The sequence below is a fragment of the Tenrec ecaudatus genome, chromosome 4 (assembly GCF_050624435.1).
Source record: "Tenrec ecaudatus isolate mTenEca1 chromosome 4, mTenEca1.hap1, whole genome shotgun sequence".
NCBI lineage: Eukaryota > Metazoa > Chordata > Mammalia > Afrosoricida > Tenrecidae > Tenrec > Tenrec ecaudatus.
The window spans coordinates 91,041,538-91,066,097 of record NC_134533.1 but is presented as its reverse complement, the minus strand read 5'-3'; the positions used below and the strand labels follow the sequence as shown (position 1 = coordinate 91,066,097).

Below are 24,560 nucleotides of genomic sequence, written 5' to 3'. Positions count from 1 at the left end.
CTTCCTCTTAGTAGGAGGGATCTCTGTGTGGTCCCAGGATGACATGGAAAATACACACCAGTCAATCTTGGAGTCTCGGGACACTATGTGGCACCATCAAAGCCAGCTCAAAAAAAGTAAGTGTTCCAACAACATTTGCAGTGGTCTTTCCACTCGGTAGCATTCAACACAGTCTCCACCTATTTCTTTAACAGTAATAACCCACATCCTGTATTACAAAACATGAGTCTTGTCAAGAAAGACATGGCATTTTCAAGATCAAGACTGTCATGGGCATGGACCACTGTCTAAAGTTAATTCTTCTATAAACACACACTGCTCCCTTAGGTGGGATATCAAGAATGGATCCTATGGTGTGGGGAAAATAAACACCAGTGGGCCTTGCTGTTTTCTAGAGGGGTTTGCTGACAAGAAGCTACCAAACACCTGTGGGTTATTGTGCATTCCCAAGAGTGTTTGCAAAGGAAGAACCAATATTTCACACCAAGAGAGAATCTTAAATTATATCTTTTCCGCAAAAACAAACCTCAATACTCATTATTAATGACCCTTCAAAACTTAGTCTCAATCTACTTTCCAGTCTCTACTCCCCATTCCTTTCCCTACCCGTCAGCCAGACTAACGCCTTGCCTGCCATCTTGCAGGCACTTGAGGTGCATTCGATGAGTGAATGAAAAATATAATCATGATTTCAAATGACAGCTGCTGTGTTCCTCCTTCCTCTGGTACACCTTAGAATCTGATAAACTCCAACCTCAGCACCAGTGAATGTGACCGCAAGAAGCCTTTAATCTAAAGCAGTGGTTCTCCACTCAGGTTGCATTTGAGAAATCATTCCGGGAGCTTTCAGAAATTACCAACACGAGAACCCACCCCAGAAAGCCTGATTCAGTTCAACGGAAGTGGAGCCCAGGCCACGGGTTTTGTTCTAATGTGCAGCCAGGGTGACAATTTCTGACCCAGTTGCTCCAGAGAAGTGAGGTCACTTCTCCAAGGCCAGAGACAAGATCCCAGTGCCCTGGATCCTTGAATTATTCTCACCTTTTCAGCTCTTTCTGTGGAGCCCTTGTGGAGGAGTGGCTAGGCATTTGGCTACTGACTGCAAGGTCGGCAGTTCAAAACCACCTGCCTAAGGGAGAGAGACCCAGCTTTCTACTCCCTTAATGAGTTACAGTCTTGTGGAAATGGCAAATGTTTGGGTGGGGGGGATGCATAAATAACAATGACTACAAGGAAGAAGATGTTCTAGAGTTGAATACGATGACAATTGTACAAATCTTGATGACTGAATTATTGAATTGCATGACACGTGGATAAAGTGCTAATAAAACTATTAAAACAAAAGAAGAATCTGGAAAGGCCACAGGGGTCATTCTACCCTGTTCAATATGGTCACTATGAGTCAGCGTCGGCTTCATGGTAGTGAGTCTTTTTCATCAGTTCTTTATCTTCTGGAATCCCTCTTCTAACTTCCATCTTACTGTCTTCAGCATCTTGTGGAATTTCATGACTCCCTTGTACCAGCGAGTGCTTTTGAGCTCCTCCCTCACTTCCTCCACAGGGCTAATTACTCTGGCTTTGAAGGCCGGGAGCATCCTGGGGATGCGTTATCACAGTACTATAAACTGTGAGGGAATCCTTCCCCTTTCTGTTCTCCCCTCCCCCCCACCCCCCCACCCCCGCCCCTGGCTAGGATCTCTGAATGCGTCTCCCTTGTTCATCGTTGTATACTGGGGACTTGCAGCACAGTGTTCAGATCTGTTCTTACCAATGTTCTCTTCACGTGCCAAGCCTGCTACAAGGAAGGAGCCAACCATTCTCGATGGGTGTTTGGGTGCATAAATGGCACCAGTGACTGTCCAAGGGCCCCACCCAGAGACGCCCCTCCCATCTTCCTAAAACCTTTCCGAAACCCATAAATCCATCAGATGGCCCCTGTAGGTGCTCAGGCAATGACTAGTACTTTCCCTGCCTCCCTCCCTGGTGACGCAGTGGTCAAAGCTCTCGGCTGCGCCTTTTCTTCCGGGAGCAGGTGGAGCGCACTGGCTGTTCTGCGGGAGAAAGAGGAGGCAGTCGGGCTTCCAGTAAAGGCTTACCGCCTTGGAAACCCTAAGGAGCAACCAATTCTACTCGGTCCTCTCTGGTCGCTATGAGTCCCTGGTTGGTTCTTCGGTTTTCTCCCATCACCCAGCATGCGACTGAATCTTGAATCAACACCAATGAACTGGGTGTGAACGGAAGGAAACGGCTCGCTATTTGCCATTATTGCCTTATGATTTGCCTCCGCGTGTGCGCACGGCGGATTTCTCGCTCCGGTCTCGGGGTTCGTCCGCTCCCCGCGGACTGGCTCCCGGGGAGCCCCGGCGGCCCGCCGGCCTCCGGCCGCAGGGAGCCCCCGGAGCGCGCGCGGCGGAGAGGAGGCGGGCGCGCGGCAGAGCCCCGCACCGGCACCCGCGCACCGGCACCCGCGCCCCGCCCGGCCGGCCGGCGGCGCCCCGGGCTCGCCCATGAGGCCCCGGCCGCCCAGAGGCCGCAGGAGGAGCCGCGGGGTCCCGCTGGCGCTCGTCGTCCTCGGCCTGGCCTCGGCCCGCTGTCTGCAGAGTAAGCGTGGGAACCACGGGCGGCGGCGGGGGGGCCCAGGGTCGCGGTGGGTCCCCGGGACTCGCCGGGGCGCGTCGCCCGCCCCCCGGCACGAAGGGCGCCCCTGCCTGCGGGCGTCGGCCGCGGCCTCTGGCCCCAGCGCACCCCGCGGCGGAGAGGCGGGGCTCCCGGGTCCCCGCGGCGGGGCTACTTCGGGGTCTCGGCCCAGTGCGCCCCGCTTGGGGGAAGCGCGTCCCGCTGGGCGAAAGGGGCAGGCGTTTTCGGCGCCGGAAGTCGGCCCCAAGATAACCGGCTTCCGGCCCGGCCGCGCCTCGGGTGCAAGATTCCGCCCCCGTCCCCGCGGCCCCTTTCTTTCCCCCTGGATTTATCAGGGCTTGCACGCGAGTCTAGGGGCGCAGGGTCCCACAGGCCCCGGCCGGCTTCAGGACCTCTTCCAGCGGCCCAGGGCTGACCCGGGGCACCAGGGCGCTCTGCCTGGAGGGGCGCAGTTGCTAGAGAGAGTTCTGGGGGGTGGATGGGCATTGAGGACTGAACTCTTCAGGCCAGAGGGCGTCCTGGCCGACCCTGCCCCTCGCTCTGGGTGGGTGGCCCAGCAGCACCTGGGATCTCTTGGATGGGGTCACACACACCCCCACCCAACTAACTCCCTTCTATACAAACAACAGCTTACAACCAGGGCGAATTACCCCATAAACAAGGGAAACATACTAATCTGTAGGGAACAGTGTCCCAGTTTTGATGTTGTGAATAATTGGGGATACTCGGCAGTACAGATTAGTAAGCAACCCCGCGTTTACTAAGTAAGTACTCCACCCCTTGTCAGGAGTCTCCAGTAATTTGAAAAACGGCTTTGACTCTAGGAAGGTGCTGGGGGCCGGGGTGTGGGGTGTGTGTCTGCGAGGGGGGTGGGTGTGTTGAGAAAGAGGTATTGACCAGACCTAGAAATAGATTTTTGATGCCATGGGGGAAAAAAGTGAAACTGTTAACTATGGATTAGCAAGTAAATCGAAGTCATCCCATGCTTAATTTGATTATACTGCAGGGGGTGGGGGAAGGGGGCATGTTTGCTTGTTCTGAGTTTAATACACTTTTCCTTTCTCCTTGAATCAGTTTTCATCTCCTTATTACCATTCCCAGTTTGCAGACTGGTGGACGGAGGAGTAGAGAATGGCCAGAGCAGGACCAGCGTACGACGCATGTAGGCACTCGCTGTGGCGTGCTCGTATCCTGACCAGGGTCCTGTCATTTCCTACTCAGAACAATCCAATGAAATCAGTGCTCCTCTTAGCTCAGGTTCGTGGACAAGGAAACAGAGGCCCTGAGCAGTTACGTGGCTTGTGAAGAGTTGCCAGCTAGTCAGTGGTTTCAGCCAAAATTCATACACTCTGATCCTTGCGCTCTTTGTCTCCTTTTATTTATTTATTACGGAGTTTTTGGTTGTTTGTTTTATAAGATCATTTTATTGGGGGTTCTTATACCAATCCATCCATCAGTTGTAAACCTAGCACTCTTAACCTTCCCACCTCTCTGGCTAGAATGCAGTCTGTTAGGCTCACTAAAGATATGCATTGGGCTGAAAACAGCAAGATCCGCAGCTGGAGACCACCAGCCACCCCTCGGGAGAAAGACATGGCTTCTTACTTCCACAAACAGAGAAAGACATGGCTTTTTACTTCCACAAAACTGCCCACAGGGGCAGTTCTAACCTGTCCTATAAGGCCATTATAGGTCATCTATGAAAGGGAAGTATGTAGTAAAATAGATCACCTAATTTCTTCATTTGTAATCTCTAAGGATATTTCTAAGGAGCCCAGTGGCATGGTGGACTGTACATTGAGCTGCTAACCATAAGGTCAATGGTTCGAACCCACCAGCCACTCTGAGGGTAAACGATGAGGCTGTCTGCTCCCATCTGATTTAAAATCTTGGAACCCAAGAGGTAGTTCTTGTCCGTCCTACAGGGTCCCTGTGAGTCAGAAATGACTTGAAAACAGTGAGAAGGGCCTTTCTAAGAATCTCCATTGCTGGCCTAGCAGGGAGTGGGAGACCGAGTGCAGAGAGCCTTGTCTCTGTACTATGGACAAGACCTGATGACAATAGCTACAGACTTCTTGCATGACAAGACTTTTTTGGCAATGTAATGCGTCTAAAACCAGGATACACATTAGGCACAATACATACCCAAAGCTTCCGTGCCTTCTCTGTTGGCCAGGATGCAACGTGAGATCCTCCTCCAAAGAGGGTGTGTGTGGCCTAGCCCAGCCACTGGGTAGTTGCAGAAATTGAGGCATCCCCCAGGGAGCCAAGAAAGGCGACACAGCAGGACAGGGTGGAGAAGGGAATTCCAAGCCCTAAGATACTCAAAAAGAGATGAGTGAGTACTCACCCGCTAACCGACAGGTTGACTCGAACCCACTCCGAGGCTCTGTGAGACAAATAGCCGGCGATCTTCCAGAACGAAGATTACGGCCTACGAAACCCAACAGGAAGAGCTACTGTGTCACATGGGCAGAAAGCTGATTTGATGGCGCCTTGCTAAAGCATTCCTCTTGGGGCCTGGAAGCACCAGGTGTGCTAACTGAGCACCAGAGAGGAAGTGGGTGTTGCCCTAGCATAGACCTGGGAGTGTAGCCAGTATCTCGCACAGAAGCCCCTGCTGACCAGGCCCTGTGGTTCTCTGGAAGGCAGACTGGGTATAGGACAGATGTCACTTCCCTGCAGACGTAGAAGGGATCCACAAATTCCCGGTTAGAAAGGGTTATCTCTGGGCTGAGAAGGCACCAGTCTGTGCTGCGGGCTAAGGCGACAGAGCGCACAGGACGCTCTGGTTCAACTGTCTTGCTGGTCCCAGAACGCACATCAGTCTTTCCTGGTGCTGTGCCATGCTGACCCCTTGGGGACCTCGCCATGGGCCAGGGCATCCTTGTGCGGGAGAGCAGCCTCCTCCTCTGAGCAATGCAGGGTCAGCCTAGTGACTTTGCTGTTGTTGAGGTCGTGGGCGAGCTGAGAGGGAGGAGTTTGGAGTGGCAGGGAATCCCTTGCTGTAGACTAGCACAGCTCCCTGAGTTTTCAACGCGGGCACCTCTGAGAAGACTGGTCCCACCTTTCAGAGAGCACTGAACCCCTTGCCTGCACCCAGGACTCATAGTCTAGAACAGTGGTCCTCAACCTTCCTCATGCCGCGACCCTTTCATACAGTTCCTCATGTGGTGGGGACCCCCAACCATAACATTATTTTCATTGCTACTTCATCACTGTCATTTTGATACTGTCATGAATCGGGTGACCCCTGTGAAAGGGTCATTCAATCCCCAAAGGGGTCACGACCCACAGGTTGAGAACCGCCGGCCTAGTGCATTAGGCCTTCCCCGGGGAACTTTCAAAGGTTCCTTCCCCACGCCCTCTGCCAGGCCAGTTAAAGGAGACTCGCTGAGGGCAGGACGCAGGCTTTGCCTTCGTGTGTTTCGCAGCGCAGCTCCTTGGGCGATTCTAGTGGGTGGCCGGGCTGAGGACGCTGGACCAAGCCCTTTGCAAACGTGCTCCGTCACCCTCACCCTGTGGAAATAGCTTGTCAGGAAGTACATGCATTTTGTCCAACCTCTGCTCCCCGAGCCCCCACCCTATCGTATGTCTCCCTTCTGCCTTGTCCGTGGCTTTTTGCCGACATAAAGATGGTACCTTCTCATCGGGCTTGGATCAAGAGACCCGGCTGTGTTGTTTTGCAGTTTGATTTGGCTCAATAAGTAATCTGTGCCTGGCACTTTGCTGCCAACAGGGTGCCCCGGATCAGATCCCAAAAAAGATGACTTCCACTGGGAGTTGGGAGGAGGCTGCTTCTTCTTCTTGTTCTTCTTTTTAAAATTTAAAGAAATCATTTTATTGGGGGGCTCTGACAACATTCATACATCAGTTTTGTCAAGCACATTTGTACACATGTTGCCATCATCATTTCCAAAATACTTTTTTTTCTACTTGAGCCCTTGGTATCAGCTCCTCTTTTTTCCCCTCCGTCCCCCACCATTCCACCCTCATGAACTCATATTTTCATATCTTACACCGTCCGCTGTCACCCTGCGCCCATGTTTCTGCTGTCTATTGGGAAGCGGCTTCTTGAGGAAAAACCATTGAAGGAGAAGCAAGAGCTCCTCAGGTGAGCAGAGAGCGAGGAGTTCTGAGTGGCAGGCAATCATGATCTCTCTCTCTCTCTCTCTCTCTCTCTCTCTCTCTCTCTCTCTCTCTCTCTCTCCAAACAAAGAGGGTGACAGTTGTCTCTCTCTCTCTCTCTCTCTCTCTCTCTCTCTCTCTCTCTCTCTCTCCAAACAAAGAGGGTGACAGTTGTTTTGTTAAACCAGGCTTTTCAGCACTTGCCAATTTCCTCATAATGGACAGCTCAGGGAACGGAGCTTGGGAAGGTCTTGGATCCTGGGCGGAAGGTGTTGCACTAACACCCCAAATAGACTCTGAAGCAGGGAATCAGGAGGACCGTGCGGGTCAAAGGCGCTGGCCAGGGGACCTACGGTTGAGGGCCCTTGGATGGCCCTTCGGTAAAGCAGAATGGTACAAAGGTAGCTTCAAAACTTTCAGGGGGAAATGCCATGACTTTGGGCATTTTTCCATGAACAAAACTCCCTTGTCATGTCCGTGCTTGCAGACTTAGCGTGGGCTTGGATCAGACGCTGCGATAGTTTATTGTGCCAGCCTGGTCGATAAACACAAGTAGGATTAACTGAAGGGCAGAGGGATAAATGGCTCGGTGAGCCTCGCCTTGCTCGTTCTGTGCCTCAGTTTAAAGGGGTACACTACCTGTGGGATGCCTAGCCTGTGGACTGTGTCGCTGTAAGTTGAGGTCCCTCAACAGGATTGGAATGTTCGTCTCTGGAGCTGGGGACCGACAGTTGGTGACAGTTGGTGAACTGTCTTGCTGTTTGCTGCCTGGATGTATATAGCCCAGCTCTCGCTACAGAAGGGGACTGGCAACTGGCGGCTCTCAAGCCTTAAAGGACTGCTAGTGTCTCACTGCTTTATAATTTAACTTAATTTCTTGTATTATCTATCTGTATATAATTTCTTGAATTATATATCTATCTTTATAAATATATTTACATATAATTATTAGCAATCTGGTTTGTCTCTCTAGAGAACCCTGTCCAACACAGACGCCTTTTGGAAACCAGGGTCTTGAAGCAGGACACCGGATCTCTCTTTTCTCGTTGACCAAGGCTTCTACATACTCTGAGCTGTAGTCTCAGAGACTCGATGCACGACTTATTCTTGTGCGTCAAGTAGGCCTGTGAGTTCAGCTCCATCCGCCCCTCAGTGAGTGAGCCCCCATGTGGCCCCTACTCTGTGTGCTGAGCGCATTACAGAAGGGAAGGGGCTTTCCTAGGGGCTAGCCACACCATGGGGCAGCCACACCACGGGGCAGCCGCGCATCTGCACAGTGAGGGACTGCCCAGGGTACCTCTGAGCACCATCTTGCCCTCGTCTGTGCCCTAGCTGGAGTCACCCAAGTCCAGAAGGGCGGTCCTAGTGGCACTGGGGGAGGAGGGTGGATCCAATAACTTACACAGCCGCTGAGTTTCCATTCAACGGTCTGCTTGCCTTCTTTGTTTTAAAAAGTTGTTTTTCTGGGCCAGTTTTCCGCCATCTCCAGCACAATCTGCAGCATAAATTGTCTTCTGCATAGTGAGAGGTGGCCCCAGAACAAGACCCAGCCCCACTGCTGTCCAGTCAAAATGGACTCATGGTGACCCCAGGTAGGATTTCTGAGGCTGTATATCTTTTTTTTTTTTTTTAAGAATAAAGGGTTTAACTGAGGAAGTCAACAAGTTGTAATACCACTGAGAAAGGGTCGGAATGTAGTTGTTTTTCAGGACATGCTACAAAGTTCTTTCAGGTCTGCTGATATATGCCCAAAGGGGCAGACCACTCCACTGTAAGCCTTCAACCCAGAGGCATTCAGCTCAAGCTCCAAGGGTTGGGGAGGCCAGCTCCCTGAATTAAGTGCCCAGACGCACCCCAGTCCAGGAAGCCTCAGCCGGAAAGCACTCAGCTCCACATCAGTGGATGGACAAGCCCAGCTTTCCCTAGGGACACCCTACTCTGAAGGCCAGCCTACTGCACAAAAGTGTCCCTCAGTTCCATGCTCTGGCTCCTGGCCCGATGGTTGTGCCGCTGATGTTGTAACTGTCTTCTGGATCCGGAGTTTCACTGAGCGGATCTCATGTTCAGAGAATGAGCTCCACTCCTGCTTCTTGCTGGTAATGAGCTCCCTCCCGCTGAGACAAGATGGCATTGCAGGGAGTCCTGTTCCCAATCACTCACAGGTGATTCTCACCTGCCGTGCATCTTGGTGAGGGCAGAGAGCGTCAGAGCAGCTGGTGGGCTCAAACTGTCAGGCTTTGGGTTAGCAGCCCCATAGCTAACCCATGGAGTCACGAGACCAAACGAACAAAAGAACCCGTGCTGCCTTCGAGTCGATGCTGGCTCATAGTGACCCTATACGGAGCCACCAGGGCTCCAGTGTACAGCCGAGGTGACCGTGCATTGTTTCCTTGCAATTTGGGGTGGGGAGGGACATCGTGCTAGGTGTTGGACATGCGCTCACTCCGGATTCTTCTTCTGACTGAGCAGCTCTAGAGCCATCTGTTGTCACACAGGACTTTAAGGCAATTTGGCTGAAGTCATGATGTTAGTAAGCAGTGGATCAGACCTGTTTGTCCCCTCTCCTCTGGAGTCCCTGCTTCCCTACCAGTGCATCAGAACTGCTGGTCCAGCCCCCCCACCTCCTAGGGTCCCTGCTTCCCTGGTAGGAAGGTTCCTTAGGATTCTTTCTACATACAGTATGGTCCCATCTACCACAAACTTAGAAACTGAGGGGTGGGCAGTTTAGACAGGAGGACCCCAGATATAGTTCAGGCAGGGAGACCAACTGAGTCCCAAGAACTGGCTGTGGGGGCCCCAGCTGATTCTGTGCTCAGCTTGGCATACTTAGGGGAGCCCCCCACCTCACACACAGGTACACCCAGACCCATTGCGTTGCCTGTAGGAGGAGCCAGTGAACCAGAATGCCAGGCTGTGCGTCCTCAGGCATCCTGCAGGGTTCTGGAACTGCAAAATAGGGAGCCAGCCAGGCAGGTCCTGCCCTCCAGGAACTTAGAGTCTGCAGGAAGACAGGCCCTTCAGTAAGCACTCCCACCCACTGCCAGGGATCCAGCCGATTCAGATTCATACTGACTGGGCAGGGCAGAGCAGGGCAGGGCAGAACTGCTCGGAGCCTCAGAGAGTCTGAGACCTCCTCAAGCAGCACCGCCCAACAGAGCAGTGGTGTGAGGCACAAACGCGAAGCACAGATGTAATGCAGGATTCCCTGTTGGACACGTGTGAGAATGAAAGGATATATTTTATTCAGTGCAGTATCGCCAAGGCATTACTGCTTCAGCATGTCAGCATTTAAAAATGACTAATGAAACGTTTACATTCCTATACCCTACTAAGTCTCCAAAAGCCAGAGCCAATCCTTCCGCACATCGCAGTGCAGATGTGCTGGCGGCACGTGTCCGACAGCTGATTACGGCCAGCCGCTCCCGATGAGGCACCTGGACCTAGACTCTGGTCACCTGCCACAGCCGTCTCACTGGCCTTCAGCACTGGGAAATGTGCTCCTTTGGGAAACAGAGAGGGAAAGTAGACCTGCAGCTCTCCACACAGCTTTATCTTGTTGCAGGCAATTCGTAGGAAGGGAAGGGACTTGGCTGCCCAGCTCAGCCCTGAGTTTTTACTTAGCCAGATCTCGAGGACTCCCATCTCTCAGCTCCAGGGTCCTCATCGGCCATCAAATAAGCAGGTGCTTACCTGGCTCCCAGGCAGGTGCAGCGCGCCGGAGGTGTAGTGCTCAGCCTCGGGCTGCGGTGGTGCCTGCAAAGCGCTTTCTCAGGTGTGGTGTGGCTATGTGGGTTAGTTAGTCTCACGTGGGGAGCAGCGTGGGTTCAGAACCAAGCTTGGCACACGTTACTTGTAGGATCACAGTGCTTTTGGTTTTCAATTTTTAAGTCATTCACAAACTGACTGAACATTCCAACAGTTTGAAAGAGTATAGCGCAGCGGTTCTCAATCTGTGGGTCGCGACCCCTTTGGGAGGTCGAACGACCCTTTCTTTCACAGGGTCGCCTGATTCATAACAGTAGCAAAATTACAGTGATGAAGGAGCAATGAAAATCAATGTATGGTTGGGGGGGTCACCACAACATGAACTGTATGAAAGGGTTGCAGCATAAGGAAGGTTGAGAACCACTGGTACAGAGTGAAATTCTACCTCAGATGCCTCCAAAAATGACAACCGTGCTTCCTGGTTTTTAAAAAGTGTCTTCCCAGAGGTGTTCTATGATTAAACACACACAGTTAATGAAAATACTTTACTGTTTTGGGTGAAAGTTTTCCATAGCACATTAAGTCCCCAATGAACAGTTCCACACAGTCTGTTCAGTGACATTGGTTACATTTTTATGACACATGTCAACTTTCTCATTACTTCATAATCTCCAGGCACCTTCTCACCTTTGCTTTTGAGTAAATATTGACTGTTGGGTCTCATACAGATGATTTTTTAAGGGCGCATGGTACTCTCGGATGATATTTTTTATTTTATGACCCAAGGGCTTTTTCAAGGGTGAGTTTTCTACCAGTAGATCACCAGGCCTTGTCCCCAAAACACCTCTAAGTGGATTTCACCCTGCAGCTCCTTGAGTGTGTGAGCCATGTGTACCACAGAGGAATCCTCAAATGAGGCCGCCTTGGACAAGCTGGGACTGCTGGTCACCCCTATCCAAGACTCAGCAAAGCAACGTTGAAGAGCAGAAAGAAAACTCCAAGATACAAGACTACTGATTGCTGAGGGAGGGGGCTCAGAAGAGCCTCCCTCATCCTTGGGAGATATCTAGGCAGTAGGCAGCCAGCTCCAGGCTCAAACTGAGCCTAACACAAGGCATGGCCTGGCCTCGCAAGTCACCCCCCACCACACACCCGACTTTCATGGAGATGGCCAGGAGTCGGCCCAACCCCCCCCCCCCCCTTCCTGAACAGCAAGGTACTAGTTCATTGAGAACCGGCTTGGTGAAGTGTGTGTAAACATATTACCTCTCTTTTATACAGAAGTAAATCAAAGCTCATTGAAGTTAAATAATTTGCCTAAAAGATGACCTCATAGAATAGTTTTGGTCCAAGGTTTGCAGAAAATCTCACTAAGACACTTTTGGGGAGCTAGTGTAAGTAAGTGCAGTAAGCCTGGGTTTTTTAAGAGTTTGCATTCTGCTCTGCATTTTGCTTCCGTTCTAGCAGCATCCTATGGTACGCACAGTCCCCTGATCCGAACAGTCAGTCATGGCAGATGGGCACCATCTAGTTCTTCTGGTCACAGAATAGATGAGGCTATGCTTTGTGTAGATTATTACTCATGTGGACTAGTTTCTTCTTTGAGTTTTTTGATTCCTTCATAGAGACCGATCACTTAACAGTGCTTTTGATAACACCTAATATCAGTTGTATAGATCTAACTTTGTTGTATTCCAGAGTACAAATATCGATAATGTATTAGCAGGTCTACCAGTGAGTGCGTAAATTGTCTTCACTCTTAGTACTACAATTGATCATACCAGGCCTGAGGACTACACTTACACACACACACACACACACACACACACACGTTAGCATTTGTTTAGTGTTATTACCTGTTGGAAAAATTCATAAAAGAAGAATGTTAGGTCAAAGAGTATGTGCATTATACATCCTTTCATAGATTTCACCTTATTGCCCTCCAAAGGCGTTACGCCCATTTACAGTCTCCACTGTTCTGGTGGAACAACTTCCTCACACTCTTGACAACCTCACTGATTATCAGACTTGTTATCTTTATCAGTCTGATAATGGCCAGATCACAGGACTTTCCCAGCCTTGGTGCTATGGACTGTGCTGGTGACATCTGGTACCTAATAGGTGAGACCCAGGGCAATGACTGTTGCTGGTTTAGTGATTTTCCTGGTTGAGGTCAGACCCTAGAAAAGGGACCCGTGTCCGTCACACCTGCTGCTTGGGTTTGGCCATCATCTGGATGACTTCCCATGTTCCTTAACAGAGCAGGCTCGTGGCAGGAGATGAGGCTACACTTTGATCTCTGAGTACTCGGGGCTCAGGTGGGAAGAAGACCCTGAAAATGATGTGCAGACTCACCACTATTCTGGGCAGTTAAGCCTGAAAGCCATAATTTGGGGTTGCGGCCAGTACTGGCCGGTACAAGTGGCGTTTCTGAAATCTCTGGCTCACTTGCTTACAGGCAGGCTGATGTGGGGCACGGACGTGGACGTGGACATATTAGCCACATTGTAAGACTGTGTTGTTTCTCCACGGACCCCACACCATCGTTTCCGATCTCTTCGCATTGGCGGCAGTTTGACAGGCAAAGCACCCATAGAAGTGTTTGTGGTGGGACGCCGAGGCTTTGGAGACAGGAGGGCAGGAGTTCTCTGGTGCAGATGTGACCTTCCTGTTGCCCCCTCCACCGCGCCTGTGGAGGCTGCTGGGCTGCAGGGAGGGGTGCTGCAGAGCAAGGCCATCTCCAGCCCCTCAGGCTGCCGGGGCTCCAGCCCTGGGTTTTGTGGAGGACACATAGGACGGCACCTGTGGTGATCACGAAGTCCACCACCAGGAAGCCTCCCAGGAGCCTCGTTTAATGCTTGGCCTCCTTCTGTTTGAACGCCATCCTGGCCTTCACTCCCACCACCCCAATGTTTGTCCCAGATGTTTCACTGCAGGCAGGTACAGCTCTTGGGGCCACTCACCGTTCTCCATGCCCCTTCCAGGCTCCTGCCAACCTGGGGCTCCCTTGCCCAGAGAGAGAAAAGTGCCTGGGGTTTGAATCTCTGCTGGCAGCTCACTGGCACTTTGGGCGGATTAGCTAACCTCCACGAGCTTTGCTTTGCTCCGCTGTCAACTAGAGATAAGAGCAGCCTTAGTGGTGTAGTGGATTGGCAGTTCAAAACCACCAGCAGCTCCTTGGGAGAAAGGTGGGGCTTTCTACTCCCGTAAGTGGTTACAGCCTTGGAAACCCAGTAGGGGTCATTAGGAGTCGGTATTGCCTTGGTGGCCAGGAGTTGTTTGAGAAGCTAGAGGTAATATCTACTTCACATTTTCTTCACCCTGCCAGCTCTCAATGAGCCAGTGCTGTGCTGCTCAGGAGGCTGAGTGTTGGGCTCAGGGAATCCTGGGAGGTCTCCATCAAGGTGGGGGCGTAGTGGGGTTGCTGACCCTTGGAAGGTCAGCCCTTGATTTGTGTCAGGGAGGCAAAAGGCTAATGGTTTCCTCCTTCCTCAGTTTGAGCCTGGAGCTGGCTGCCTGCTGTCTTCGCATCTCCGGGGAGGAGGCCCTTCTGAGCCCCCTTCCCTTAGCACTCAGTTGTCATATGTCCTGAGGTTTTCTTTTGGCTCTTCGGCATTCCTTTGTTGAGTTTCAGGGCAGGGATGACCAGTGGTCCCAACTTGTCCAAGATCGTCCTGATTTGGGAATACCTGAATGGTGCCGTTGGTTAACACACTTAGCTGCTAACCAAAAGGTTGGAAGGTCAATGGAATGGCCTAGCGGTCACATGTTGGGCAGTAAGAAATCACCGGCAGCCCTGCAGAAGGGCTTTTTACTCCATGAACAGTTAGTCTCGGAAACCCGCAGGGGTCACTATGAGTCAGCATGGACTCAATGGCAGTGAGTTTGGTTTGGAATCTCTTTCATAGAAAACCAACCATTGACCACCCCTTGTAATCGTTCTACTCCTGGAATCGCCATGAGTTGGGATCCATGCAACAGCAGTTGGCTTTACTTTCCAATAATGCATTGCATTGGCTACCGAGGACTCACAGACCATGCTCAGCAATTGTGGGGTTGGTTGGGGAAGTTCATAGGTTGCAATTCAGGTGAGAAATACCCAGGATACACTTTTTCAGGACAGTGTCTTCCCTAACATGTCTCTGGCCGTCAGCCTCTTGGCCTGGCCAAGGCCCTGCTCAGGCCGTTACAAAGTTTTTTTAAGGACTGCCAATAAATGCCCAACGGCGTGCCACTCTGCCAGGAGCATAATTCTAAAGACAGTCAGCTCCAACTCCCATGGGTCAGCAACCCAGTGCCCTCAATTAAGTGTCTGAATGTGCTCTACTCCATGAGACAGCGTCCTGCCCAGAGGCATTCAGGTTCACTTGCTCTGTGGGCTGGGAGGTCTATCCCTTTGTCTAAAGTTCTGGCTCCTGCTGCCCCTCTGCCACTCCGGTGGCATCAAGGACAATTTCTACTCCTGATTCCTCTCTCTTGCTGGTAGTGAGATCTCCTTTCTTGCTTCTGAGATGGCTGGTTTTTCTACCCAGCAGGGCCTCACTCACAATTAACCTGGAGTAACCACTCACAGCTGTATCAGATACTCCTCTCAGTATCTTGACCCACCTTCTTACCTTTCAGGAAAAAAACCATTTGGTGGGAGAACAAAGACCATAGCCAGAAGGGCCCAATGGAATCATTCACTGCACTGCTACTGCCTCCATGTGGTGGTGGTGACAATGGGGCTTACTCTGCTCTCAGCTGGATCTGGGGATCTCACCTGCTGAGCAAGTGATCTGCCTGCCAGACACCTGAGAGGGCAAGGAGTTGTCCTAACTCCTGTGTATTCACTGTGGCTCCTTAAATCAAGAGGCCATGTCAGCAGTATAGCTGCCTGTCTCACCATTAGTTAATATTCTTGTCTATCATAACTGTCATCCAAATAGTGCCGGCTTTTATTGTGCCTTTAGGAAATACAAGGGGGCTTCAAAATTTTCATGGGAAAATGGAATTAAAAGGTAATGGGATTAATATGATTGAGCCATCGAATTGCATAAGTGAATTATATGCCAACAAAACTAAAATTAAAAAAAGAAGAAAACTTTTGCTGTTTAACTATATATGCTTCTTATATTTAAAGGGTACCGTTTAAATTCATATTGCCAATAGGATTTTTCCCTCCTCTCAAAAGCTGTTTATATTAAAATAAAAAAAGACAATAGGATTTTTCCATGAGCTTACTGAAGCCCTTTTGCTCACGCCCCCACCCCCAATCAATGGTTAGAAACTGCAAAGAAAAAGCAACTCTTCTGAGTAGTTCAGCCCATGGCTCCAGAGACTTTCACCTGCCTAATACTTTGTCTGGAAAGCCCCGTGACGCATTCCCTCACCACCTCGGAGGAATCAGCTGGTCAGGAGTTCCTTGTTGGAGGTGCCCGTGGCATCGCTCTCTAATCTCTCCGTCCTGGGATTTGCCCCGTAAAGGAGGCGGTGCCCATCTGCTTGGGAAGCAAGCAGATACTTAGTTCCTCTCGGCATCCTCACAAGTGAAGCTGAAAGCAAGGTGAACTTTTTAGCTTCCAACACTTCTTTCAACTTTTCCCATAAGATTGCTTAGTCGAATCGAAAGAGATCAAAAACACTTTTAAAAATAAGCATTATTTTGTATGATCAATTCATAAATAACTGCATTTTACAATCCACAAACTTATATAGAATATTGCTATAAGACCAGAAGAACTGGATGGTACTCAACGATCATTGCTGAACATTTGGGCCAAAGAGTCTTTAGAAGACTCTTGATTGAAAGGGAGAAAATGCAGAACAGAATTCGAACACTCATGGACTTCCCGCTGGATCAGCCCCTGAAACTACTGCCCTGAGATCATCTTTAACTTTAAACCAAACTTATCCTCTGAAGTTTTCTTAACAGCGAACAATCATTTCACTAGTAAAAAATAACGTCTGCTTGGAGCACTATACTCTTTTACGTATATGGGATCAAGTTTACAATAGCAACTCAAAAGATGAGTTAGGGGCCTTACTGTGGGGCAGTGAGGTTTTGTTAACCAGCGAGGACTGATTCAGGACAGGTGAGTGCAAATGGTTGCATGGTTGATGAATGGAATCAGAGTTGCTGACTTGTACAGGTGGAAGCGATTGAATTGGTTGACACCTGTGTGTTCCCAGCAGCAGCAACAAAAGAAATGGGAAAAAATGTAGAAGTTATAAAAATGAATAACTTGGAAAATAAAACCTCTTGCCACACAATCTCTAAGGGGTTTTCTCCATTAGGAAATTGGCACATATTACTAACAAAAAATATGTGTGTGTATGTGTAGTAGGCACATATTTATAAAACTGTAAATGAAAGCATATTATGCTGTTTGTAATTAATGTGTTTTTTAACTTAGTGAACACATCATGGGCATCTTCCAATGTCCATACAAAGGTGATTCGTGTTAATGGCTACCTGTTCCCTATTTGATTTTTAAAATCTGATTTACTGAATCCACCTCCTGGAGTAGCACTTTTGAGTCAGGTCTAAGCCACAGAGCACCCTGCCCTTGTTTTGGATGATGTCGTGATCCATTTGAGCAGGTGACAAGCAGTTTGCTGTTTGTTTCTGCTCTGGCGTGCAGTTATGTCGATTGATAGGGGATGCACTCTTTGTTCCTAAGAACTAATTATATGCCTGGCTAGTTTGTCTGATTAAACGGTTTTTCTGGTCAAGACAAAATGCAAAAGCCACTGAGAACCAATCGGCTGGTTTCACGCTGGATCCGGCAGCATGGGATTGGTATTTGTTTTTAGTTTGCTGTTTCTGGAGCCAAAGTAACAGAGGCTCAAAATGAAAGGTCCCTAAGGTGATGAGTCCCATGGGTGACCCGAGGTTTGTGCTTTACTATTATCTAAAGGTTGGGGCTATGGAAGGAAGACCGCGCAGCTGCCTCCATAAGCCCGGTGACAGTTCTACGCCAGCACGTGGGTCACCACGAGCCGGAAGCAGATTGATGGTCATGGGTTTGTTCTCTGGTTTATAAAGCTGCTAAAACGAGTGGGAGTCGAAAACAAACAAACAGAGTGGTATTCTCCCAGAAAGGAGCCCCGGTAGCTAATGGGCCACACGAACATCGCCCTCCGTCACCCTGAGACCACCACTACCCATTTCTCTGAAGGACAGAGTGGGAGAAAATGGTGGGAGCAAACTCAAAATCCTGAAAAACACCAGGCTTACTGGTCAGATGGAGATGGCCGCAGCCCTCCAGACTGTGGCCCCTCATCATCCTGCACGAGTTAGGATAATTCACCACGTGAGAAACAACAAAACCAAAAAGGTAGCATCACCCGAGAACACATTTCTCAGGGTTAGGAAGAGAACACATTTCTCAGGGTTAGGAAGAGGCGGGGAAAGAGACAGGAAGCACCTGAAGTACGGTGGGTGCCGTCCTGGGGTGGGGATTGCCATCAATGAGCCTGAGCAAAATGTGCGTGGATTTTATAACGGAGAGCCGATGATCTGCTCTGTAAACCGCCACTCAATTCACGTTGGAAAGCTGCAAAAAGATAAAAGCCGTAGGCATTCCTTTGGCAAACATTTACAGACCGGCCACTGCGGGCTGGGCCCAAGCTTGAAGAAAACATGTGGTGGCCACCGTCCCAGGGCTGGCCTGGAACTTGACCTCTGTTTTCTCCTCCTCGTGCTTCCTTCTGTGGTAAAGCCTAACTGCCCAACAGGCGCCATGTCGCACCTGAAGGACGGGGATCGGGGCCATGAGCCCCATCCTCCCAAATACCAGGAGGGCACAGCCTGTCTTCTTGCTACTCAGGGAGCACAGGTGTGCTCAAAATAAAGAGGGAGCCTTCAGGTTAACTCCAACTCATGGCGATCGCTTGCATGTCAGGGTCGACCTGCTCCCCAGGGCTCCAGGGACCGATTCTCAGCGGGAGATTCCCAGGCCTTTCTTCTGAGGCACCTCTGGGCAGACACAAACCTCCAAACCTTTGGGTTATCAGCAGGGCCATGTGCATGTTGTCTTTGGAACCTTTGCATTAGCAGATCACCACATCTGTCTCCTGCCGGGCGGCTTCCAACCGCTAGCTTTTCCAGTCACAACCAAGTGCTTCACCCTTTTGTCACCAGGACTCCGGATCTCACTGAGTATCTGTTCATGGATGATGCTCCGCCCCCCTCCCCTCAAACAAACCCAACGAAACACAAACACGGCCATCAAGTTGACGCCTTACAGGACAGGGTAGAACTGCCCCTGTGCGTTTCCGAGACTGTCACTCTCCGGGAGTAGAAAGCCCCATCGTTCTCCCGCAGCCCGGCTGGTGATTCAAACTGCTGGTGGTTTTGAACTGCTGCCCACAGCCCAACACGTAACCACTATGCCACGGGGTGCCTCATGACTGACTCTAAGTTCAGTTCCTGTTGACATGCCCACCGACTGGCCCTCTGTCCTGCAGGTCAAGGTGTGTCCCTGTACATCCCCCAGCCCTCCATCAACGCCACAGTGAGGGAGGACATTCTGCTCTCGGTCGAATACTCCTGTGTCGGGGTGCCCACCATTGAGTGGAAATATACCACCAACTGGGGTGAGCAGAAGATCGTGGAGTGGAAGCCGGGGACTCAGGCCAACGTCTCCCAGAGCCACAGGGACCGAGTGTGCACCTTTGACAACGGCTCCATCCAGCTCTTCAGTGTGGGCCTGAGCGACTCCGGCTACTACAGCATCAAGGTGACGGAGCGCCTGGGGAGCAGCCAGTTTGGCACCATCATTCTGCATGTCTCTGGTAAGGCTGCCCAGGGGGCGGGCTCCTGAGTGGGCGGCTGAGTTCTCGATAATTAAGCATTGTCCCCCCTCCCTGCCTTCCCGCCCCCATAGAGATCCTCTATGAAGACCTCCACTTTGTCGCTGTCTTCCTGGCTTTTCTCGCTACTGTGGCCGCGGTGCTAATCAGCCTCATGTGGGTTTGTAATAAGTGTGCGTATAAGTTCCAGAGGAAGAGAAGACACAAACTCAAAGGTAACTCTCTGGGCCTCCCGCTAATTCATGCTCCTGAGGACTGACGGGTGCACACACTAGTTCTCGCCACCGAACCGCGGCGGGGCTCGCTCTCAGCTCACCTGCGTGTCTGTTGCCTTTGCAGAAAGCAAGAGTGAGGAAATTGAGCTGCAAGATGTCGAGTGTTAGCCCACGCTGGGCCCCGCCTCATTCCTACCTCAAGAGGAAAACACGCTCCTCCCGCAAAAGCAGCCCCCACAGACAGTCCATCCTGTTGTCCTCCCACTGGCCCCGCTCTGCTGGGACGGCAGGAAGGTAGCAGATGGCCTGCGTGCAGTGGAAGGCTATGGACTGACCAAAGTCCGTTGTAGTCCTGGCACTGAGTTCAAGGAGAACCCAGGCTGGGAGCCAGGAGCTTTGCTGGGCTACGGTTTCTGGACCACATTGGCCCTAACCAGTGGAGTCGTGCAGCCATGGGCAGCTTGCTCCGGACACGTTGCTGTGACCGGAGGCTGGCCTGAGACTGTCCAGGCTTGTGACTGTGCAGTTTGCACATGCTCCCCATGCCTTGTGCTCCTGCCTGCTCTGCGAACAGCTTGCAACTACCAAAACCCACAAGCGCTGGTGTGGGCACTGTCGTGAGCAAACTGAGGCTTTCAGACGGCCTGCTGCCAAGGACACAGATGGTAAGGGGCACTACTGGCCTGCGGGAGCTGCTCGGAGCAGGCAAGGTCCTGTGGGCAAGAGCTCTGGGAAGGAAACTCAAGGTACTTCCTGAGGAACCAGCTATGACGACAGGGAGGAGAGAAGCTCCTTTCTTTTGTCCCCTCATTCTGCCCTGGGTTGGCTTTCCCCCTTCACTGGACCCCAACGTGGGTTGTGTTAGTGAAACAGCAGCTCACCCCCACTGGCCCCACCTGGCCCCAGACAGCCTCTTGATGAGCTGGTGATGCCACCTGTGTGGCCTTGTGCGGGAGTGCACCTGGGGTCAGTAGGCTCGGGCTCCCTCTGTCCCCTTCAGTGATTGTCGCTCCGAATCTCACATCAGGTCTCCCTCTCCTCCCGGGGCTAAGGAGTACTTGGCCTCGCCTACCTCGCAGCCAGGGTATCAGATGAAACACACGGCAGGTAGAGAGCACACTGAGCAACTTCAAGAAAGCATAAGAAGTCCTCAACGGCCCAGAAAGCAGTAAGAACTTGTTATTGGAGGACTGGAGAATTTTCGTTGTCATACCCTGGGATTGGTGGGCCATGTGAGATGGAGGCGTGGACTGCAGGGCCTGGGCCCCTATACTCAGATTGCTGCCTACCGTGCTTACTCTGGACGCTTCTTTCCCCCATCGTTCGTTTGGCAAGCTCTAATGCAGGCTTAAACTTACTTCCAATCCCCGTTCCTGAGGCTAACAATCCTAAGTAGAGATGGCAGGTAGCCCTCCGACTGTGATGGAGGCACGGGTGATTCGCTGTCCCTGCCATCAGCAGCAGACTCCCCCAAGCACACATGGGCCTGAGACTTGCCCGTCTGATGTCCCTGGCTTCAGGTCTCACATGCCCCCATCTTCTCTCAATCTCATGCGGCAGAAAAGGATGGGTCCTTCCCCTGAAGGAGCAGAGGCCTGAGAAGCACTTGTGGAGACGTGCACTGTCAGAGATCAGGGAAGGCCTAGGCGCCAGCAGCGGGCCTCACAGCTGATTTGTAGCCGTAGCACAGGCTAGTGGACACTCCCCACGGGCCCTGAGACCCCTCGAACACCCACCCTCTCACACAGGCAAACGCCCCGTGAGTGTCCAGCTCCATGAAGGAGCAGGAGAGTGCGCTCCGGACACCAGGGGATCGAGGACAGCCTGGTTATTACTCTGCCCTCTTGCACACAGGAAGGCCGCTGGCAGGAAGCTTGTTTGGAGCAGGGTAGCTGCAGGAATACGTGAGTGCTTGTTTTCCTTTTCCGACCTCTGCCCTTTAGCCTGTCAGAAGTTAGGGTGGTGAGCCTCTGCATAGGAAGAGAAACGAGACCCCAGTGGGGCCACCAGCCACTTCAGCGGCAAACTCAGCTGTGTGATGGACTTGTGCTCAGTAAAACCCCATCCTAGCTGATTCCTTCGGCTTTCCAGTTCTCTGGAGGGACAGGAGTTTCGTTTCCACTTCCAAGGCTCCTTCTGTCCTGAACAAGTTTCTGATTTCTGGGTCTTTTTTCTTTTCCCCAAGCTGCAGCTTTGCCAGTGTGAATGTTTAAGTTGTAAGTTATGTCTCAAGCTGTGAAAAAGATAATAAAGGCCAAAATGAACATCTGAAAATGGCACCTTGTTCCTTCATGTGTGTGTGAGGCCACTCCTGGGAGAGAGGGGCTTCCGGTGAGAGCCAGGCAGAGCCCGGCACCTGGCACACACGTAAATGACGCTGGCACGACTCTCTGGCTCCGGCCTGAAACATACCTTAGCAATGCAGGAAAACAGCCGCCCCTGAACTCCATCCTCTCCCGTCCTGTGACCAAGAGAACAATCTGAAACGTGGCTTCTAGATTACTAACTGTACTTACAGTGAGTCCTTCCTGGTCTGGAAAGAATTGCGATGAGGGTGTGACCAGTGAGTGTAACATCATCTAGTTCAACCGTGCATGAACACGTTCTTCAAAGCGCGCCTTGGCCATGAGAACGCCTTCAGAAATGAGGGCCAAGGACCCCAAAAGGCCTGGTAACTGATGGGACTGTTGTGAGGGGGGGGGGGCTGGCTGTGATACTGGAAGCTCCGCCATCGGTATTCCACATAGCAGCGGAGTCAGTTCAGGTTTCAGAGTTTACAGACGAGGAAGAAAGGCCTGGTGACCCACTGCTTAACAGAAACGCCGGTGAAAGCCTTGCGCTCAGCAGCAGCACACCGTCCAACAGCGCTGGGGCGCCGCTGGTCTTTGTAAAGGACTCAAACAGACTGTAACGTCGTCAGGTCCGCCTTCCTGAAGTGGACGGACTCACGTCGCTGTCGGGACTCGCTGGTCTGGCAAGACTCCAAATGAGAAGAAACCGCCGTGAATACCCAGTACTGATGAATCGTGGGGTGAAATGTGCAAGGTCTGAAGTGAGGAATAGGGACACTTGAAGATCGAAAGCCAGGGTATTCATGAACTCAAACGGACTGTTACCGTCTGCTTGGAATCAGGTAATTCTATGGTCTACTGTGCTCGGTGACATATTCAAGAGCAGGGTGTCACATTCATCATCAAAAAGACTGAGGTGAGCTTGCCTGGAGCAATGATGTTTTCTCTTTGTATGAATGTGAACCCTGGACAAGGGACTAATAATCGAAGATTAATCGATGCCTTTGGATTATGGTGCTGGTGAAGATTACTGCATACACCATAGGCTACCAGAGCATGAATAAATCTGTCTTGGAAGATACACACAGCCACAATGCTCCTTAGAAGCAAGGCTGGCGGGCCTCATCCCATATCCTTTGGATAAAGTATTTGGGGGTTCAGTCCCAAGACCTCCGTAAGATGGGCTGACACGAACGGCTGCCACCATGGATTCCGAGGATGCCAGCGAGGCTGGCACAGGGGTGAGTAGTGTTTTCTCTGTTCAGTCCTAGGAGTCAGAATAGACTCCAGGACACCGAACAATAACGACAAAGTACCCATGTGCTCCGCAGCCCTGACAGAAAGGTAAACCTGAGCCCGCACTTCACTCTTACTCCGATTTGAAATAGTTCACGTAGTCACCAGGGACGCTTGGCCAGGGCAGGAATGCAGACAAGCACGGGAGGAGGACACCATGTAGAAGGGCGAGGTGACAGAACAGAATGCTGATAGGCTAAACATGACAGGCTAAAACTCCAGGGATGTGACAGGGCTCAAATGCCATCCCCTTGACAACTCGGGAAGGGGCACTGGAGCAAAGGGAAGCCCCGCTGGTCTCATCTGCTTTCACATACCTAGCCTAAGTTTCTTCTGTCCACCTAGCGGGCCCATCAGTGTTTTACTAAAAGAACAAATGCCTGTCGTTATGTTTGACATGACCATTAGCAACTCAACCTCCTTTGACATGTGGTGACTTGCCAGTAGGTTTGGTGGTGCAGGGGTGAGGCACTCAACCGTTAACCAGTCAGTAGTTGGAACTCCGCACTCTGCGCAGAAGAGAGGGTTTTTCCCTGGAGCAAAAGCGGCTCTGCTCTCCGGCTCTCACGTGATGCCCAGTGGTCTTCTTCTCACGAAGTTGGATGCATTTTGCAGTGTCCTGTTTTTTCAGATTTGCAGATGTTTTGCATCTGATGAAGCCTTCAAGTGCTTTTGTGAGTACTGATCTTAACTTCTGTCGATTTCATTCTGAAGCCATGCTGATTCTTCAAACTTGTCTACTTCTTAGTGGAAACCTGATACCCTTAACCCTATACCCTTTGAATCTCACCTTAGGATGGAAAATACTGCCCAGCCTTACTCATTTTTCAAGCCTTAATGATGACATCAAAACTGAAAAACCTTTATCAGGATGTAAGTACTAAGAAGGCAGGGCATTGTACAAGTTCACTTTTTCCCCCTCTATTTGCAAGTCTACTTTTAGCAGTATTACCTTATAGAAATACTTGCGCTGACCCATAAACACTCTTGTGCAAGACTCACTGAAGTGGTCTGTCAACAATTCAGACCAGCCAGCTGTCCTTCAACAGCAGAAAGGTAAAGCAGTGGTCCTCAACCTTCCTAATGCTGAGACCCTTTCATACAGTTCCTCGTACTGTGGTGACCCCACCCCAACCATAAAATGATTTTCGTTGCTACTTCTTAACTGTAATTTTGCTACTGCTATGAATTGGGCGACCACTGTGAAAGGGTCCTTCGACACCCGCCCCCCCCAAGGGGTCGTGACCCACAGGTTGCGAACCACTGGGCTTGAGAGCCCAGGTGCAGGCCCTTCTTATTTCTGTAAAAAGTGAGCTCAACTGGCCAAGCCCTTTGTTTACTCCCAGTTCATCGGCCTTGTCACACGATCTGCGTTTCCCTACTTTCTGATCGTGAACGAGCCTCGTGCTGTTACAGAAACATTACTGACAGACTGGACGGAAATACAATCCGGACAACTGGTAATGCAGTGCTTGTGGCATTGAGATGAGGC

The 24,560-nt window shown here is 51.1% G+C and overlaps 1 protein-coding gene across 1 annotated transcript; it reads left to right on the top strand.

Moving 5' to 3' along the window:
• Window positions 1-2,040: 2,040 nt before the first annotated feature.
• Window positions 2,041-21,740, top strand: VSTM5 (V-set and transmembrane domain containing 5). The gene is made up of 4 exons (XM_075546463.1): window positions 2,041-2,601; window positions 18,922-19,248; window positions 19,341-19,481; window positions 19,606-21,740. The coding sequence occupies exons 1-4, from the start codon at window positions 2,508-2,510 to the stop codon at window positions 19,647-19,649; spliced, it is 606 nt and encodes a 201-aa protein (XP_075402578.1). The 5' UTR covers window positions 2,041-2,507; the 3' UTR covers window positions 19,650-21,740.
• The last annotated feature ends 2,820 nt before the right edge of the window (window positions 21,741-24,560 follow it).

What these genes read in the sequence shown, in the direction of transcription:
- VSTM5 (XM_075546463.1), top strand. Translation starts at nt 2,508, where the DNA reads ATGAGGCCCCGGCCGCCCAGAGGCCGCAGGAGGAGCCGCGGGGTCCCG. An exon ending in CTCGGCCCGCTGTCTGCAGA is followed by an intron (nt 2,602 to 18,921) that starts GTAAGCGTGGGA and finishes TCTGTCCTGCAG; the next exon opens with GTCAAGGTGTGTCCCTGTAC. An exon ending in CATCATTCTGCATGTCTCTG is followed by an intron (nt 19,249 to 19,340) that starts GTAAGGCTGCCC and finishes CCGCCCCCATAG; the next exon opens with AGATCCTCTATGAAGACCTC.